The sequence below is a fragment of the Pogona vitticeps genome, chromosome 2, assembly GCF_051106095.1.
Source record: "Pogona vitticeps strain Pit_001003342236 chromosome 2, PviZW2.1, whole genome shotgun sequence".
Classification (NCBI taxonomy): domain Eukaryota; kingdom Metazoa; phylum Chordata; class Lepidosauria; order Squamata; family Agamidae; genus Pogona; species Pogona vitticeps.
The window spans coordinates 34,273,159-34,291,406 of NC_135784.1; the positions used below are offsets into that span (position 1 = coordinate 34,273,159).

Below are 18,248 nucleotides of genomic sequence, written 5' to 3' on the forward strand. Positions count from 1 at the left end.
GGCCAGCCTGAGATTCTGCCGCGGAGACGGAGACGGGCGCCGCTGCAGCCGAGCCCCGCCGGGGTGGCTGCGGCACGAGCGCTGCGCCCCCGCTCGCGCCCCCGCACCACCCCCCCTTTCTCGCCGCCGCCGCCGCCGCCGCCGCCGCCGCTTCCACGCGCGCCCTCTTCGGCATTCTTTTTCCGAACGCCCGGACAGGTGCTGCTGCTCAGCGGGGAGCCAGGGCGAACGTTTCCCCCATTGGCCCTCCGGCAAGGACGCGGATGATGTCACGGCACATGGCTCGATGTCATTGGCCGAGAGGCGGGCTCGACCACCGGATTGCGGACCATCAGGCAAAAGGACGCGGGGGTGGGGGGTTGGGGAGGAGGAAGAGGAGGAGGAGTGGTGTTGCGGCGGCGCGGCCGGAGGAGCCCCCCGGGCGCTGGTCTTGTCCTCTACCGGATCCCTCCCGCCCTCCGCTGGCCCTCCACAGGCTCTCCCAGGGGGGTGAGGGCAGGTAGGTGCTGGATCGGGGCAAGCAGGTCCTTTTCCCTGGGTGGGAGCCAAGGGGAGGGCCCGCCTGGCCGGCAGTGGCAGCCGCAGCCGCAGCTGCTGCAAAGGGGCTTGGCTTTCCCGGGGCGTTTGCAGGCTCGCCTCTCTCGGCCGCAGGACGCCCTGCAGGCCGGGTCTTCTTTGCGCTTTTGATTTGAGTGGCCATGCCAAGCGGGACCCCCGAAGCTTGGCCCGGCCTGATCTCCATGCGCCCTCCTTGCAAATGGGTACCGTATACAGTAGACGCACCCTTCTGCCCGTGTTTATTTTTGTAGTCAGCCCTGCTCTTTAGGGTGAAGGCATTTCTCTCCCTCCCTCCGCGGATGATTATATTAGCCTTCCTGCCGCCGGGTGCAGGGCCGATCGTGTGTATTATCCAAACTCACTCCTGGTTTTTTTTATCCTGTATTGTGTCTTAAGACTCTAACCGTTTAGATTCACCATCAAAGGAACTTAATCCTTTCTCCAGAGTCCTATTTATTTATTTATTTTATTTTATTTATTCGATTTTTACCCCGCCCCTCTAGACAACGTCCTAGCTAGAAAGGTTGACACCCAGGGCAGAGGGCACTTACGCACTAAGAAAAAAAGCGAGAAGAATACCTGCCCCTTCAAAAGGCAGGGATGGTTTACCCTTCCTAAGAAAGAAAAGTCCACAGGGGACCATTGTAGTTTATTTTCCTCACACCCAGATTTCAGCACCCTCTAAAAATGCTGGTGCCCCAGGGCACATCTCTAGTTACTCCTCCCTAGGTTACAACCTAACCTCTTCTTTCAGTTCCCACACACTCTCGGTTTCCCTTTTAGTCTTGTATGTCTCCAAAGTTTGTCCATAAATCCAAATAATTTTTTTGGCTGGTCCTAATAGAGGTATTGCCCACCCAGCAGCTTCTGAAACAGATCTGCTTCAGAGGTGTGGGGGACCCAAAGGAGTTATTTGGGATTAATATTTTTCAGATAAGAGATGTGCTGTATGAGATTTGTTGGCACATGGAGCAAAATCTGGTTGCCGGTGACAGGTGGGTTGATAGATCCCCATGTGCTGCTGAGTCAAAGAGAAAAACAGAGGCTCGGGTTGAGCTCCCTCATCTTTCAGAAGCAGCATTAGGTGCAAACGTGTGCTATTTTTTGGCTATCACCTGGTTGGGTGGAATATTATTTCTGTGTGTCTACTTTTTTAAAATTGTGATGTCTATTGACTCTTATTTTCATGATTCTGAAACCTGTGTTAATGTGTTTAGAAAATGGAAATTTGAAATACAATAATGCTAAGCCATAATCCAGTAAAATTCCTTATACTTTGAAGGAAAGGGTACGGGTGTTGAGGCCAGGTAAAAGTGCTGAAGCTGTTGTTTGTGACTAATGCTAGAATGTTCTCTATGTTTCTCTCTTCTCTCCACCCCAGAGCAGTTTCCTATATGAAGAGCTATATTTTGTCCCCACCTGTCCTTGCCTTTTACATCCATCAAGAGCATAACTGAAGGCCTTTCTGCCAGGTTCCCTTGCCTTCTGAGAGGTGGCAAGGATCCTTGTTTGCCTGTCACGTCCAGTCTCTGAAACACCGTCAGTTGTCATTGTATACTGTCAAGTCGTTTCTGACTTAGGGTGACTTTATGAATGAGTAACTTCCAGAAGAAAGGTTCTGCTATTAACAGCCTAGCTCAGGTCTTGCATACGTATGGCCATGGCTTCCTCAAAGTTAAATGCTACATCAAAAGAGGCAAGACGGATCAGGATTTATTGGTAGATTTTTGGACAATTTTCAGTAATTCAGCAAAGGTTTCTGACCCCCATTGTTTAAGAATGTCCCTGCAGAATCCTCATTTCCTTACACCACAATATAGGTGAAGGTTCCCCTTGACATTTAGTCCAGTCGTGCTCGACTCTAGGGAGCGGTGCTCATCCCCGTTTCCAAGCCATAGAGCCAGCATTTGTCCGAAGACAGTTTCCGTGGTCATGTGGCCAGCGCGACTAGACATGGAATGCCACAATATAGGTTCTGCATTTTCCTTTATTATATAATGTTATTTAACCCTTCTCAGCTCTGCCTACACCTCGTACAAAAAAAATAAGAGGCCAAAGACCCTATGGAGTGTAGGTATGTTGTGTGGCTTGGCATCTGATGTTAAAACAGTGGTGAAAGTGCCACCTCTTAGTTAACAAATGTCTTTAAATACTTGTGTTTCTCCCACTTCTCTTTTCTGTCTTTTCTAATTGTCCCACAATGTTCTGTGATCTTTTCTGTGACACCATGTCTTGGAAGGGTTTTGGGGGACATGTGGGTTAGGAGGATGCTAGACAGAAATGTTGATGTCTCTCAGACCTGAGCAGAAGACCCCTGACTCTACCAGATACAGTGTTCAGCATCTGCAGTCGTGAGATCCACTCATAGTGACTGTTAGAATTCCTGTTTTATATTGACACCAGTCAAGACCCACCAGAGACATTCTGCTCCCTGAAACAAACATGATACTTCCCCCATGGACTGTAGGGACAGTTCAGTCTTATTACAACCCTGATGACAAGAAACCTGAGGGCACCACGAGGAGGATCACATGGCACATGTGCCTCACTTGGGCTGGACCTGCCTCCTATACAGGCTTGTATTGCACTCGTATTTCTAGCAGAAAACAAAAGATGGCAAAACAGCTCTGTGGCTCAGTGGTTAAACTGTAGGACTGTAGTCAAGCCTCTGCTCGCAACCTGAGTTTGATCCCAACAGGTTCAGGCAGCCAGCTCAAGGCTGACTCAGCCTTCCATGCTTCCGAGGTTGGTGAAATGTATACCCAACACACTGGGGATGGGTGAGGTGGCAAAGCGTTGTTTGCATAATTCTGTTGTAAATTGCCCAGACAGTGCTCTAGCGCTATGGGGTGGTATGGAAGTCGAAACAACAACAACAATAACGGAGATCCCACAGACCTATAGTCTGCCCACTGCTGTACTGCTACAGAACAGCACCTGTCTGGATTACAATTTGGGCACTACCCAGTGGGAGGAGATATTAGTTTTGACAGCTGCAAGAAAAGAACCTATTTCAGTCCTTAATTCTAATCAGAGCTTCCCACTTTTCAACCCTGGAAAAAAAAGTTTCCAGAATTGGGATCAGGCCTAGGATTTGAATCTCCAGTCCTGAATCTCTGGGAACATGGTTATTGTTCTGCTGGTCTCTGGCCGGAGAGAAGAATAGCTGAGCAGGCTCTTTTTCCTTGGTACAGACAGTTGAGCAGGAAGCTCAGTGCAGCCTTGCCAGCTGTGATTTGTGGTCACTCAGAAGCATGTACATAGTTACAGACCTTGGAAAAGCTGTTTTTTGAACTATAGCTTCTATAATCCTATAAACCATTTCAGGAGTTACAGTTTTAAAAAATTATTTTTCCAAGCTCTGTCCAGTTTGCCGGAGTTAAAAAAACACAAGGTATGTTGCGGGTGATGTTATACATGGTCATATTTCAAAAATAATCAAAATATTGAGTTTGTGGAGCTTTGTGTATAGTTATCTATCTGCTGTTATCATTACAACGAGTAGTTGATAATCTTCCTGGTGGTGACAGCATGACTGGAATTAGCAGTGTGGTAAAGAAGGCTGGAGGGGTTGAAAACAGATAATTGATTAACTTTAAAAGAATAAGCAGACAGCACTGCGAGAAAACTTAACACATGCTCTGAGACTGTCAAAAGGGATTAGTCACACTGGACTCTTTCTTTGCAACATGGAACCCCCTTGCTAAATACACAGGGAAATTCAAAACAAAAGCCACCCAGAGACCTGGGTGAAATACGTAAATAAATAAAAAAAAATAAAATAAAAGGGCACTGCAAGATACGTCCTAAGTCCAAAGGTATACTAAACTCCACAAGCAATGATCTTTACTCCAGTTGTGTGCTGTACCTATATTAATGTTTTACTACTGTTACAAAATTTCTTGACTTTGTAAATTTTGATGTGTGAATAATAAAATCGAATGTTTATAGTCAACTTTTCAGGTTGAAAGCCCTTCCAAAATAGATTGCAACTTTACTTTTAAACTATAAAACAGATAGGTAAAATGTAAACACAATCTTCCATACATTAATCATTAACATTAGAAAATATTACAGATAAATAAGGGGAGCAATATGTGAAACTTCGCTACACCGAAATTAACGAAATGCAGACTGGAGTAGATAAGCTTTTATTTATTTAAATTTTTATCCTGCTCCTCTAGTGGCTGGGCCACTACTCCTAGCATAGCAACATAATATGAACATATAATAAAACAGGAGTAATAATCTAATAAAAAAAAACCACTCATAAGAGACCAATTCTCTACCTATAAAACAATTAGTACTCAAAAAAAAGAGAGAAAAATATCTTAGATCCTAAAAATGACAGTACAAATATACAGTGGTCGGTGGCAAAAGTTGTTTAAAATCTTTTCAAAGGTTAGCCACTACAGGGCGCTGCTGGGCACCTCTCAGGAAAGGGTGGTTCAAAGATGTTGGGTGCCATCACAAAAAAGCCCCTGTCCTTTCGCACTGTTCAATAGCCCTTTTGAGTGCATCAGAGATGAGGATCGCACTTGCTGATCTTAAAGCTTGGTCACGCGAGGGTCCGAGAGACCTCCTCCTCAGTAATATTGCTCACATCGTGGCTGCTCCTCTTTCTTCCAGCCTTATTTCCAGCGTGAAGATGCCTTTTCCCTGGAAGAAATCGCCGCTCCTTGTGTTCTTTCTCTTGTTCTTCCTTTGGATCCCAAGTCCGAGTTCTTCCCAGCAAGAGCCGTGCCAGAGCTGTCGGAGCCTCACTGACAATTTCAACAAGGTGAGAGGCTGGAAGGGGGTTTGATTTCAGCTGGGAAGGGGGGGGGCATGGTCCAGACTGAGCCAGACAGGAGCATGTGAGCTCTGAGTATGGGGCCAGTACTGCCCAGTCCCACCCGTGGTTCCAGTCTCAGAGGAAGGTTTAGTGGAATGGGCTGGAGAGGCACCAGGATGGGAGGGGATCCAGGGGTGAGCTAAGCATTTGTTTCCAAGATCAAGGGTTTGTAGATCGTTGCATGTAAGTGGGGCGGGCGGGCAGGCGGGCAGAAGGTTGTTGTGGTTTGGGGAAGGGGCAAATAGCACTGAATTTGCTGTGAGCCTTCTCCTGCCTTCCCAGGGTCTGGAGCGGACACAGCGAGAGAACTTCGGGGGCGGGAACACAGCCTGGGAAGAAGAGAAACTTGCAAAATATGCAAACAGGTGATCTGAGATCTGGGCTGCGCGAGGTCATGGGTGAGATGCTGCTACTGCAGAGTGCACTGGACTGGCATCCTTGCTGGGGCAGAGCCACTCCTCGCTGGCACCCTGATCTTAAAAGAGAATTCAGAAAGATGGACACGGGCATGATGACTTTGTTTGGTGGGGGCCGGGATCACTAATGCAGAATGGAGTGCCTCAGCAGTGACTTACCCCTTGTGACGGCAACAACAGCATGCCGTCAAGTCACGTCTGACTTACGGCAACTCTTCAGGGTTTTATAGGTAGGGAGTACTCAGAACTACAGTGGTGCCTCGCATAGCTATCGCTCCGTTGAGCGACGAAATCGCTTTGTGATGGACTTTTTGCTATCACAAAAGCAGTCACTTTATGATGGTCCCTATGGGGTTTTTTTTTGCTTTGCGATGATCGCGGGGAAGCGATCATCGCAAAGTGCCCATTTTCGCACAGCTGATCGGCGGTTTCAAAATGGCCACTGGGAAAACAAAATGGCCGCCCGCTGTTTTCAGGGACAGATTCCTCGCTTTAGAGGCACCGAAAATGGCGGTGCTATGGAGGATTTTCGCTTAAGGTGAGTTTTTAAGCCCATAGGAACACATTAATTGCTTTTTAATGCGTTTCTATGGGCTTTTTAAAATCGCTTAGCGATGAAATCGCTTAGCAACTTTTTTTCCGGAACGAATTAACATCGCTAAGCGAGGCACCACTGTAGTTGCTCATTCCCTTCTTCTGGGGTCATCCTGGGACTATGCAGCTTGCCCACAGCTACAGAGACTGGCTTTTCTCCCTGGAGGCACAGTAGGGAATCGAACTCCCAAGTTGTAGCTCTGCAGCCAGATCCCTAAATCACTGAGTTGTCCAGCCAACCCCTGTAACTATAGCAGTAACTTAAACCGTTATACTGCAAAATATGTGACTATCTCTGGTAGAGTTACAACTTCACTTTAATTATTGAAAACAGAAGGAATTAGAATTAACTTGCTAAATGTTCTGTAAATTCTTGGCAAGGAGCTGTAAGAATTTGTGGTGGTGATCATATGATAAAGGAGAGGCAGAGATCCTTTTCCATTGAAGGAGCAGAAATTGCTGTCTGTCAGATTGATTGGGCCCTTAGTTAATAATAACACCCCCAAAGCGACAGAGGTGATGTAGCTTTGAGGGCTTACAGCAGTGGTCCCCAACCTTGGGCCTCCAGATGTTCTTGGACTTCAACTCCCAGAAATCCTGGCCAGCAGAGGTGATGGTGAAGGCTTCTGGGAGTTGTAGTCCAAGAACATCTGGAGTCCCAAGGTTGAGGACCCCTGGCTTACAGGACACTGCCTTCCACCACATGGGGGGTGGGGATAGTGAGGTAGGAGAGGGTACAAAATAAGCTGCAGAACATCTACAGCTCTGCCCTGTAACCCTTCACTGAGGTCTCCCTGCTGAGGTGGACTTCTTCACTTTAACTGAGAAGAGAGCCGGCCCTACTGTGTGACAGGTAGATCATGAATGGTTGGTAGGGAAGATGTCAGGTTAAGGGGAGGCAATATTACCTCTGGGAAATATTTTGTCAAAGCTCGTGAAGGGGCTGCTTCGTTCTGTCCGAATGACTTTGATGTTCACCCAGGCCCCTTCCTCTTCTCAGTGAGACTCGGCTGCTGGAGGTGCTGGAGGGCGTGTGCTCCAAATCGGATTTTGCCTGCAACCAGCTGCTGGAGCAGAGTGAAGAACATGTGGAGCGTTGGTGGTTTCACGAGTGAGTGAAAAAGAGCCACCGGCCGGGGGTGGGGGTGAGGGATGCGGGAAACGGTTCAGCCTGCCCTTGGACGGACCTGGGGACAACGGGGAAAAAAAATCTGACTCATGGCTGATATTGTTTTAAGAGCAGAATGAAATTCAGAAACCCGGCCAGCTCTTTGAGAACTCCGAAGCAGGCCTTCGGCTTTTTCAAGTGTTATTATCGTACGTGCCAGTATCAACAGGCAGTGAAGGCAGGGATGGTGGAGGGACAGCTGACTCCCACCTCTCAGTTTTGAGCTAGTATCCCAGTTCGTACAGTAATGTATATGATTAACTTTCCTACTCTCTTGGTGGTGTGTGTGCGCAGTTCATGTTCAAGAAATTGAGAAAGATAATCAAAAGGAACATGTGCTGAAGTTTTTTTTTCTGGGTGGTGTCATCTCACAGTATAATGGCAGTGGATGGATATTGTGTCTTTCTCCCATTCTTGCTAATTTAGAACACACAGAATTAGACCGTCTTGTCTGTCGGTCTCATCCAGCACTGCCTCTTCTAGCTCTCTGGCAAGGGTCTGTCCCTTTACCGGCTTGTTCATCATTTTAATTGAAGATATCAGGGATTAAAGCAGGAATCCTCTGTATGTAAAGCATGTCCTCTTTGCTACTACTCTGCTGTGCTTTCCCCCACCCTAGGGTTGTGTGATCGCTGCTGCTCCTCCTTTGTTAAAAAAGCAGGGTTCTCTGATAAGCATAGAGCAGATGGAGAAACTGAAGCTGTAAGAATCCACAGGAGGGAGTTTAATAGGCAGCAGAGGAAGGAGTGAAAGGCCCAGGGGCCTTGATGGAGATGGAGGCAAGCTTTTTTGACATTTGTCCAAGGTGCCATAGCCATAGGCAAGGAGGTAATATGAGCAGGTGGAGGCACAGATGTGATTGGATTGCCAGCTCCACCAGTTCACTCGTAGCTAATATGGCCAGGAGTGGGGATACATGGGAGTTACATAACCAACATCATCCAGAGGGTTACGTGTTCTCCATCCCTTCTTTTCTTGCTATTTTTGGGGTTTTCCAGATGTTGTTGGAATGATGCGGGTCATAGTCAAACGCAATATGAAAGACTAGATGGTTTTCACCCATCTCTCTCTAGGGCAGTGGCTGCCAATCTTAGGTTCCCAGATGTTCTTGGGCTAAAGCTCCCAGAAACCTTCACCACTATCTGTGCTGGCTAGGGTTTCTGGGAGTTGTAGTCCAAGAATATATGGGCACCTGAGGTAGGGAGCCGCGACTCTAGGGAAATCTTTCCATTCTAAACTTGGCTGTTCCATTTATTTATTTTTTTTAATTTTTATTTTGGACCAGTGGTCAAGGAACCTGGAACATGATAGAACATGAAGTAGCAATACAACCATAGAATTCTAGAACTACGGTTGTGCCCCGCTTAATGATTACCCCGTATAACAACGAATCCACTTCATGACGATGTTTTTGCGATTGCTTGATGACTTTTTCGCTCTACAGCGATTTCGCTGGAACGAATTAATGTCGTCAAGTGAGGCACCACTGTATGAAGTTAAAAGGAAGCCCATTTAACCTCCTGACGGTTCTATAATAGAAGCTTTCTTTTCCTCCAGGCAGCAGCAGCACCCGGATTTCTTCCAGTGGCTCTGCATGGATGCACTGAGACTATGCTGCCCACCTGGCACCTATGGCCCTGACTGCCACAGTGAGTCATTCCATTTCCTCCTGTGTTGTCACAGTAATAGCCAAGCACTCCTGGGTTCATTCAAGTCAGACTCTGTCTGCCCTTGTGTGTGTGTGAGATCCTTCAGTTATTGACAGGGGAACCAACTCAATAACATGTGCACTTCCTCCCTAGTCTGCTCTTAGTGGCTGCTTTCAAGATAAGCCCTGCACAGCTAAAGCAGTCTTGCAACAGAATCTGTTGCAGTACTGCAGAAGAATGCTGAAGAAGAGGAAGTTTGAAGTGGCTTCCTTTTAATAAAGACTAGCAAGGATCCCAGAAAGGGTGGGATTCAGACACAGGCAATTCCTCGAAATAAGGGAGGTGGTTTAGCTTAAAGTCGTACGATGAGGCTGGAACTTTGGGTCGTAGCTTACGATACTCCGTAAGAGTGTTGTCCTCCCCAAGGAAAGGCGTGCGGAAACCGAAGGGACAATGCTGAGTCTCAGCTATTGGATGAGTCAGAAGGCTCAAGCAACCCCAGAGGAAGCTTGAGTTCCTCCTGGCCCCAACATTTATTTTATGTCTCACCACAGCCTGTCCTGGAGGTGCCCAGAAGCCTTGCAGTGGGTATGGGCAGTGTGACGGCGATGGCACACGGGGAGGCACCGGCCTGTGTATGTGCCAGACGGGCTACGGTGGCCCCTTCTGCTCAGAGTGTGGAGACGGCTACTACGAAGCTGCCCGCAACGACAGTCACCTGGTATGTGCGGGTATGTAGAGTGCCCTTATGGGCTGGCCTGGACTGGGGCGTTTGGGGTCTGGCACCAGGTCCCCCTTGCTGGCTGGCATTGGCGACTTCCCTCAGAGACATCCGCTTTCTTCTTTTCCCTTAGGCTGTTTTGGCATTTTGGATTTTTTTAACCGTAGCCCTGACTGTGAGAAAGTGACGTGTTTGCACCTGGGGGGGAAAAACCCTCTACAATGTACTGATGAATAAAATTTGAGAGTAATCCCTTTCACCAAAAAGGAAAGTCAAATGTTCTGAAGGTTTCTTCACAAAGGTTTCTAGCTGTTTAGCGGGTTATACATTCACCACTTTTCTCCCCCAATGAAAATACTACAGTAGTCATTTTTTTTTGCACAAGCCCAACAAACCTGCCTGTATAGCAGGCGAGGGAATGTGCAGTCTACAAGTGCCCCCTGAGATCAAAATGTGGCCTTTGCCCCGTGGTATCCCACCCACCAAAAATGTTTAATTTGGTGGGGTGGTGTCTGGTGGCCTGGGTGTGTCTGTGTTTGTCAGTTCTGCTGTGCTTTAAGGGTCCCTCCAGAACTCCAAGGCCCTGCCATATTTCTTTGTTGGTTTTAAAGAATTCTTTTTAAGGTGCCAATAGAAGGTGAAAGGTAGCTTTTTCAGTAATCCTCAACTCTCTGGAAGCTACCCATTCCTGCCTTGCATGTACAAACAATATTTTCCTTGAGAACTCTGAGGAGAACAGAAGCTATGTTATCTAATTTCATAAAAGAGAGCTGAAGTGCTGGACCATAAGAAAACAGAATAGAAATCATCAATAGGGATACAGATTAATAATATAATCTAAGATGCTTACTGCTTGTGGCACTTGTTATATGTTGTCAAATTGTGTCTGACTTGTGGAAGCCCTACAAATTAACCTTGTCAAGCTTTTTCAGTTCTTCAAAGTAAAGTTCATGGTTTTCTCTATGAAATCAATCCATGTTGTGTTAGTCTTAAGTTATAATAAGCTACATTTGACACTAGCCAATGGACCTAGCTTTGTCCATGTTAAAATCCCATGTGTTCCTCCCTCGTCTTAGTGCCCTCTCTTTTCTCTGTGCACCTCCATCTTCCTTTTCCACTGGTCTTTCCTTGTCTTCTCTTTCTTCATCTTGATACTCATTCAACTTATTCAAGGAGCACAATTCCCAGATTCTCCAGGCCGGTATAGCTCCAGTTAATCAACATTTGGGGAGGCCCTTGTCCCTTCCGTAAGATGGTTCCAAACTTGTAAATTTCTGAACTCAACTCATCAAAGTATTCAAAATGATGTGCCACACAACTCTGTAGGCAAAAAAGAAGGTAATAATAGGTGACTCACTCACCTCTTCAAAGTGATTTTTGTGTACATACATTGGCTATGTTTTAAGTTAGACAACTCCAAAGAAAACCTTCAATCTTGGTGAAGATAGTAATAATAATCATGTGCTGTCCAGTCAGTTCTGATGTCTGATGACCCTTTTCAGGAAGTTCCAGGTAGAGAATACTCAGAAGTGGCTTACTATTCCCTTCTTTTGGGGGGTGCCCTGGGACTCTGCAGCTTGCCCAAGGCCACCCAGGCTGGCTCTCTTGCAGAAGGCACAGTGGGGGATTGAACTCCCAGCCTCTGGCTCCTCAGCCAGTTATCTAAACCCCTGAGATATAGTTGAAGACAAGATAATTACAGTGCCCCCTAAGAGCCCTCCAAAGTGATTTTTGTATATGCAAGATAGCTAGATTTTTAAATAAGACTTTTTCAAACCTCCCTCAAAATTTAACAAAGCTCCAAATGGACAAATGGTTGTTGTGGGTTTTTCAGACTCTTTGGCCGTGTTCTGAAGGTTGTTCTTCCTAATGTTTTGCCAGTCTCTGTGGCCATTGGCATCTTCAGAGGACTGGAGTAGGAACTCTGTCCATGCTCTGGTTCTAACAGAGTTCCTACTCCTGTCCTCTGAAGATGCCGGCCGTAGAGATTGACGAAATGTTAGGAAAGAGCTCAAAAAATCCACAACAACCTTCAGATCCCAACTGTGAAAGCCTTTGAGAAAACTCATTAGTCCTGAAATTGCCACTAGGATTTTTGTTGTTTTTATTGCAGTAGAATAGACTAAAATAACTGTCTCCAGGGGCAGTTGTTGCTTGTTAACATGTATTACTAAAGAATGTTTAGGAATGTTCCGCTGCCTGTGGTCCCTCTTGGGACAAAAAAAGATATAAATGAAGAAAATATGTCAGTAAATAAAGGTCGGGACATTCTTTATATCAGGTCATAATATTTGCCTGTCTAGCTCAGTATAATCTACAGTAACTGGAAGCCACTGTGCAATGATTTTGGTGGCCTGGATCTTTCCCATTGCATGGAAACTCCCATAATCCCCTAGGCACCTTGGAGTTGCAATGTTTAAAAAAAAAAACCACCATAATAATTTTTCCAGGCTCTGGTCTTTCCCATTCAGTTCTACCTACTGGTTTTAATTAGAGATACTGGAGGCTGAACCCAGGATCGTCTGTACACATAGCACATGCCCTGTTACTGAGCTTCAGTTCTCTCCTTGCTCTTGGTCCTCTCCCAGTGAAATTGGTGCTGGGCTCTGTTATCATCACATAATATGGCTTGGCTTTTGAAGTTGTTCTTAATTAGCAGAAGGAAACCTGTCTCATTAACACTGGGGAATGAGGTCTGTAGAGGTGCCACACGCTTGATTACTCTAGTGAAGCTCAGTTCTGTCATAGAGCAGGAACGGAGTATCTTAATTTCTTTACATACCTACACAACTACAGTACATTTCTGTGTATCTGTTTAGTTGTTAAACCGTTTCCAGCTCACTCTTGTTGAAATTACATGAAAACCCTCAGGATCCTATTAAAAGGGTGCAATACAGTTTAAATACTGGGAGGTACTTACAGCATTTTAAAAGCACATTTTAACGGTTAAAAAAATATAGGCAGAAATAGAGACTGAAAGATTGAAGATCAAGCCGTCACTTAACGATGTAGTTACCATTATGTTCCATCTTTTCCTCCAGAATATGATGATCACTCCTAACTTCTACTTCCTTGTGAAGTAGGTCAGGCTGAGAGTGAAAAAGAGACCGAGAGAGAGAAACTGCCCAAATTTATCGAGTAAGTTTTATAATTAATGGAGGCTTGAACCTGGATTTTTCCAAATTCCAGTCCAGCAGCGTTACTGCAGTGTCACACTGACTCACCACATCCAAGTAGGTTTTGCAATATCAATTATGCCTATCCTTCTTGCAGGCTGCTCAGCCCTTTCTCATTTTTAATAGATCTGTAACATGTAGGTTTTAGAGACCATCTTTCCCCACTCACCCGGTTCTCCTCCAGCCCCATGTTCCAAGCCTCCATGAGCTGGGCGATGCGCAGCCTTCTCTTTTTCCTGCTACACACTAGGCTTTCTCCCCTATCCAGAGTGCTACCGGGCATGCGGACGCTGTTCAGGCCCTGAGGATTCAAGCTGTCTCCGTTGCAAGAGAGGCTGGATGCTGCATGACCGAAGATGCATTGGTGAGCTTGTAGGTCTCATCCTTTCTAGGTGCTGTTGACTCTGCAGATAGGTCACTTGTTGGCTGTTGGGGGTGAAGTTATTTTGCAAGGTGAAACTGCAAACACAAGCTTCTTTTGCAAACATGGCGAAAGAAGCTTACGGTGGTGAGGAGAAAGCCGTTCTCTGTGATGGCTAGCTTGACTTCTCTCTCTCTTTTCCCAACAGACATAGACGAATGTGGCACGGACATGGCCCATTGCCGTGCCAACCAGTTCTGTATCAACACCGAAGGCTCCTACGAGTGTCGAGGTAAAAGCGCCAAGCCTGAAAAGTGGACGGCATTAAGTACCGCTCCTCGTTTTTGACCTCAGGCTGTAAAATGCCTTGGGCCAGCCTCCCCATATGATCCCCGTAGCCATTTAGCTTTCCTCGCCCACATCAGGACAGTAATTTTTCCCTAGAGCTAAAACTCTGCCTTTCCCCTCAGACTGTGCCAAGGCCTGCATTGGCTGCATGGGAGCTGGGCCTTCCCGCTGCAAGAAGTGCAACAAGGGCTATCGGCGTGATGGTGTCAAGTGTCTCGGTAAGTCCTCTTCTCAAGCAGGTTTCTAATGGCCGTCCTTTCCTTGCGGGCTTCAATTAGCCAACAAACTGTGCTCTACGTGGCCTATAAAGGGAGCAGTGGACAGCCGTCTAAAACGGCAGTACTTTTCCTGTGAGCCCAGCCATTCAGCTTTTCCTTTCATTATGATGCTGGTACCCTTTGAATTCTTACAGTCTTTTCCTGCCATTTTTCTCTCTGTGACTCTTTTTTTAAAAATCTGGGAAGCTCACAGTAAGATATCTTAGCTGAGGTGATCTTGTTCCAGAGGTGAGTGTGATGAGCCTGAGGGGTTAGATTTCCCATATGGGACACTGAAGCCGTGCTTCTCATTGAGGCCAGGGTGAGGGGAAGAGACGGTCTGTTTTAGTGCTGCCTCTTGGAGGACAGGCAGCCCGCTAAGGAAGTTTCAGAAACAGTTGTCATAATATTGGAGATAACAGCATTTGTGGAGGGACCGTCAAGAGGCACAAAACACAGCTGGGCATGAGAGAAACTGGCTGATTCGTAAGGATCGGGATTTTTACAGTTTTTGACTCATGGATGTCATTTTGGTGGTGTTTGGTTTAGGATTTGATACATAAAAACAAATGGGGGAGGATTTCTCTGTTTCTCTTAAATTTTGGGTGACCTGGAGAAAGTGAAAATCCCCTTCCCAGGAAAAGGTCAGTGAATGCTTTCTCTAGGTGAATCCTCCTAACAAATGAGGCGGGGAAGTTGGGCCTAGAGAGTTCCTTCATGGCTCTGGGGGTGCTTAGGGTTTTCAGTCACCTAGTATCTGATTCTCTCTTCTCACCTCCCTCCCCACCCAAATCAGATGTGAACGAATGTGCTGGTGAAGCAGAGGAACCAGTATGCACTGGTGCCAATGAGGCCTGTGAGAACACAGACGGCAGCTATCGGTGTATTTGTGCAGAGGGATACGTACGCAAAGAGGGGATCTGTGAAGAAGACAAACCCCCAGGTAAATCTTAGCAGCTCCAGGGAGCAGAATAGTCTTTCGATGGGAAATTCAGGATGTTTGCTCCGGAGGGTGAATTTCCAGTTATTCTTGCTTTGGAAAAATCCAAAGAAACAAAACAAGACAAAAGCATGTTGCACTTAAAAGACTAACTGCTTTATTTTAATGTGAGCTTTCTGCCTCTTCTAAAACTACTTGCTTTGGGAAGTATTTTGTTTTTGTTTTTGGTTTTTTTTGCTCAAGAATGGCCAATCTATGTTTTGCTGGGAGACATTATATTCTTCAGACTCTGAAAGAATCTCTGTATCGTACATGTGGAACCTTTCTGATTACTACGTACTTTTTTTCTTCTGAATAATATGGTGAGCAAATTCTTTCACTATTGAGAAGAAAAATATGTAAGTATTAATCAGAAAGACCCAAATGTACTGAATTTTGCAGTTTATTAAGAATTGGTACAGATGGCCAGAGGAGGGCAGTCCAGTGAAAGACCAATGATTCTGATTTTGCAGGGGCAGTGAATCGGGCGTTACTCCACGGCTGCCCAAAGTGCAGAATCTGTTTGTGGCATAGCTTCTGTAAAGTTTGGATTAAAACCCGGAGTGTATTCACTGCCCCTGCAAGTCAGTCACCAGCCTCTACTGGGGCAGTTTAGGAGTTGCTGGATAGCTCAGTGGTTTAAGGATTTGGCTGTGGAGCCAGAGGTTGGGAGTTCGATTCCCCACTGTGCCTCCTTGACAGGGGGCTGGATTTGATGATTCATAGGGTCCGTTCCAGCTCAGTAGTCCTCAGATGCTGATGCTGCTACTGCTGATGTCGTCAAAATGCTATGGGCTGAGATACTGTGGGCTGACCACTGCTGCCTACTTGTGCTTATAGCCTGTTCCTGTCCCACAGATGCTCCCGAGAAAGGATTCTTTGACGACATCACAGACGATGAGGTGGTCGTGCTGCAGCAGATGTTCTTTGGTGCCATCATCTGCGCCCTGGCCACACTGGCTGCCAAGGGCGACATGGTCTTCACTGCCATTTTCATTGGCGCCGTAGCTGCGATGGCTGGCTACTGGCTGTCAGAACGCAGCGATCGTGTGCTCGACGGCTTCATCAAAGGCAGATAGTGTATGCCAAAATAATCCGTTCCTTCTGGCTTCCTGCCTCAGAGAGCCAGCTGGTGGGCAGGAACTCCTTGACCCCACCCCCCACCCCTTACCTTGCTGGTGGGCAGGGCTTTAAAATCCCAGGAGAAAAAAAAGATGGAGCAGCCATTTTGTATGCCGTTCCAGGCTGCTAGAAGGCTTGGCAAAGCGTGCTGTGAAGGCTGTAGAAAGGGACAAAGGGCCAGTCACGCTTTGCAGTCCTGCTGTTAGGGGCCAAGCAGAGAGTTTGTGGTGTGAATTAAGATGGAATGAGAAGTCTTATCCGGGAATATCTGTCAGTGGGCCCAAAGAAAAGGCCCCTCTTGCTGTCCCACCAGCCAGTCCTCATACATGTGGGGTGATCTCAAATGTGTTCCTACCCATAAGCTTTCCTAGGCTGGTCATTATTCACCAGAAAATGAAAGCAACTGAGATTGGGCAGGCACAAAGGATGGCTCCCTGCTGGCTCTCTCTGGGGGACCCTTGGCTCCAAACATATTACACTGAAGAAGGGAGTGAACTGAGTCAATACAATTCTGGGCTGTAGCCACTTCAGGCAGAATTTCTTTTTCCAATGCTCACCACCTCAGACCCTTTTTTGCAACAGCACCATCAGTGACAGTGGCTTAGGATGTAACTTTCCCCTTGATACAGTGACTACATGGAGGAAGCTTTTTACAGGCCGATGGTGCATTTGAGGAGAGGCATTTGAGAAGTGACCTCCGCCCCTGACTCCCATTGCCGCCTGAGGGTTGCATCGCAGAATGCGGTCATCTCAGTCCCCTCCTTATTTTGCTTTCGTGTCCAAAACAACTCTGAGGCAGCCAGTAGCCGTGTGTGAGGCAGAGGAAGCCTGGGTGGTGTGCATGTCGTCCTTGCCCCCCCCGCCTCGCCCCACTTTACATCTGTCCACTCACTTTTTTTTGTCAGTCTTCATCTCAGGAAAATAAAAAAAAAAGTATCTGCACACATCCCACACAGTTCTTGCTGCTTCTCTTTTCTGTGCTGATTACTTCTCTTCTGTTAGGGATATTTTCCAAAGTTTGATTTGATATTCAGATTTTGGTGGGCGAGGAAATCCGCCACCAAATCCCCTCAGCCAGTCTTTGCTTCCTGGCCTTTTAGGTGACCGAGGCTACAAAATGTTGCCGAAAGGCTACTTTAGCTTCACATGTGCGTAGGTGCCACCACATCGAGAATATCTTCTCTAATTGGTGAAATTTCTGAGGTTTTATTAGGTGGTGGAGAAAGGGGGATTTGGTGATCCGAGTATTTGAGAAACAATGGGAGAACTGAGGCCTCTTTGCTCACTTCAGTTCTCTTATTTTAAGTACAGTGGTGCCTCGCTTAACGGCGATAATCCGTTCCAGGAAAATCTCTGTTAAGCGAAAACGTAATGTGAAAATAAAAAACACATTGAAAAACGTTCAGTGTGTTCCAATGGGCTAAAAACTCGCCGTCCAGTGAAGATCCTCCATACGGCGCCCATTTTCGGTGCCTGTATAGCGAGGAATCCGTCCGTAAGCACAGCGGGGAGCCATTTTAAGCACCCAGCGGCCATTTTGAAAACCCGATGATCAGCTGTATTTGATCATTGTAAAGCGAAAATCAGTTCCCGAAGCAGGAAACCGATCATCGCTAAGTGAAATTCCCCCATTTAGACCATCGTTTTGCGATCGCAAAAGCGTTGTCATGAAGCGGATTCATCGTAATGCAGGGTAATCGTAAAGTGGGGCACGACTGTAACATGGAATTTTCCCCTCCCTTCAGTCCTCTTAGAAGGGATGAGGCATACCTGGAGGGGAAGGGGCTGAGTAGACTAGGAAGGCAGACTTTCTTCCAGAGCAATGGAGCAAGCAAAGCAGGAAGAAGTGGGGTCACCAAAATGCTATAAGATCAGGAGGTAAGTTGAGCTTTTTCTTACTCATTCCCTTCTATCTCATCTTCCCTTGTGTTTATTACATACACCCATTCCTCCCACCCCCAAACCTCTCTCATGCTCTTCTCCTCCTTTCGCTCATTTATCTCAGTTGATCACTTAATAGCAGATTTCACCCCTTTCATTTGATTAGGGCCAAGAAGATGAAAAT

At 46.6% G+C, this 18,248-nt stretch overlaps 1 protein-coding gene across 3 annotated transcripts; it reads left to right on the top strand.

Annotated features, from left to right (window-relative positions):
* Nucleotides 1–369: 369 nt before the first annotated feature.
* CRELD1 (CRELD disulfide isomerase 1) lies at nucleotides 370–17,134 on the top strand. 3 transcript variants are annotated; one of them, XM_020795449.3, is made up of 11 exons: nucleotides 370–499; nucleotides 5,188–5,338; nucleotides 5,675–5,757; nucleotides 7,403–7,513; nucleotides 9,128–9,219; nucleotides 9,774–9,950; nucleotides 13,385–13,480; nucleotides 13,686–13,769; nucleotides 13,948–14,043; nucleotides 14,879–15,025; nucleotides 15,920–17,134. In XM_020795449.3, the coding sequence occupies exons 2-11, from the start codon at nucleotides 5,207–5,209 to the stop codon at nucleotides 16,138–16,140; spliced, it is 1,239 nt and encodes a 412-aa protein (XP_020651108.3). In that variant the 5' UTR covers nucleotides 370–499; nucleotides 5,188–5,206; the 3' UTR covers nucleotides 16,141–17,134. The 3 variants fall into 3 exon arrangements, with proteins under 3 accessions (XP_020651108.3, XP_078244914.1, XP_020651107.3); XM_078388788.1 differs by lacking the exon at nucleotides 370–499 and adding an exon at nucleotides 531–761; XM_020795448.3 differs by lacking the exon at nucleotides 370–499 and adding an exon at nucleotides 872–2,155.
* Nucleotides 17,135–18,248: the final 1,114 nt, after the last annotated feature.

Bases quoted from the DNA above. Each gene is read 5' to 3' on its own strand.
- CRELD1 (XM_020795448.3), top strand. The intron at 5,758-7,402 runs GTGATCTGAGAT...TCCTCTTCTCAG, and splicing joins CTTGCAAAATATGCAAACAG to TGAGACTCGGCTGCTGGAGG. The intron at 14,044-14,878 runs GTAAGTCCTCTT...CACCCAAATCAG, and splicing joins TGATGGTGTCAAGTGTCTCG to ATGTGAACGAATGTGCTGGT.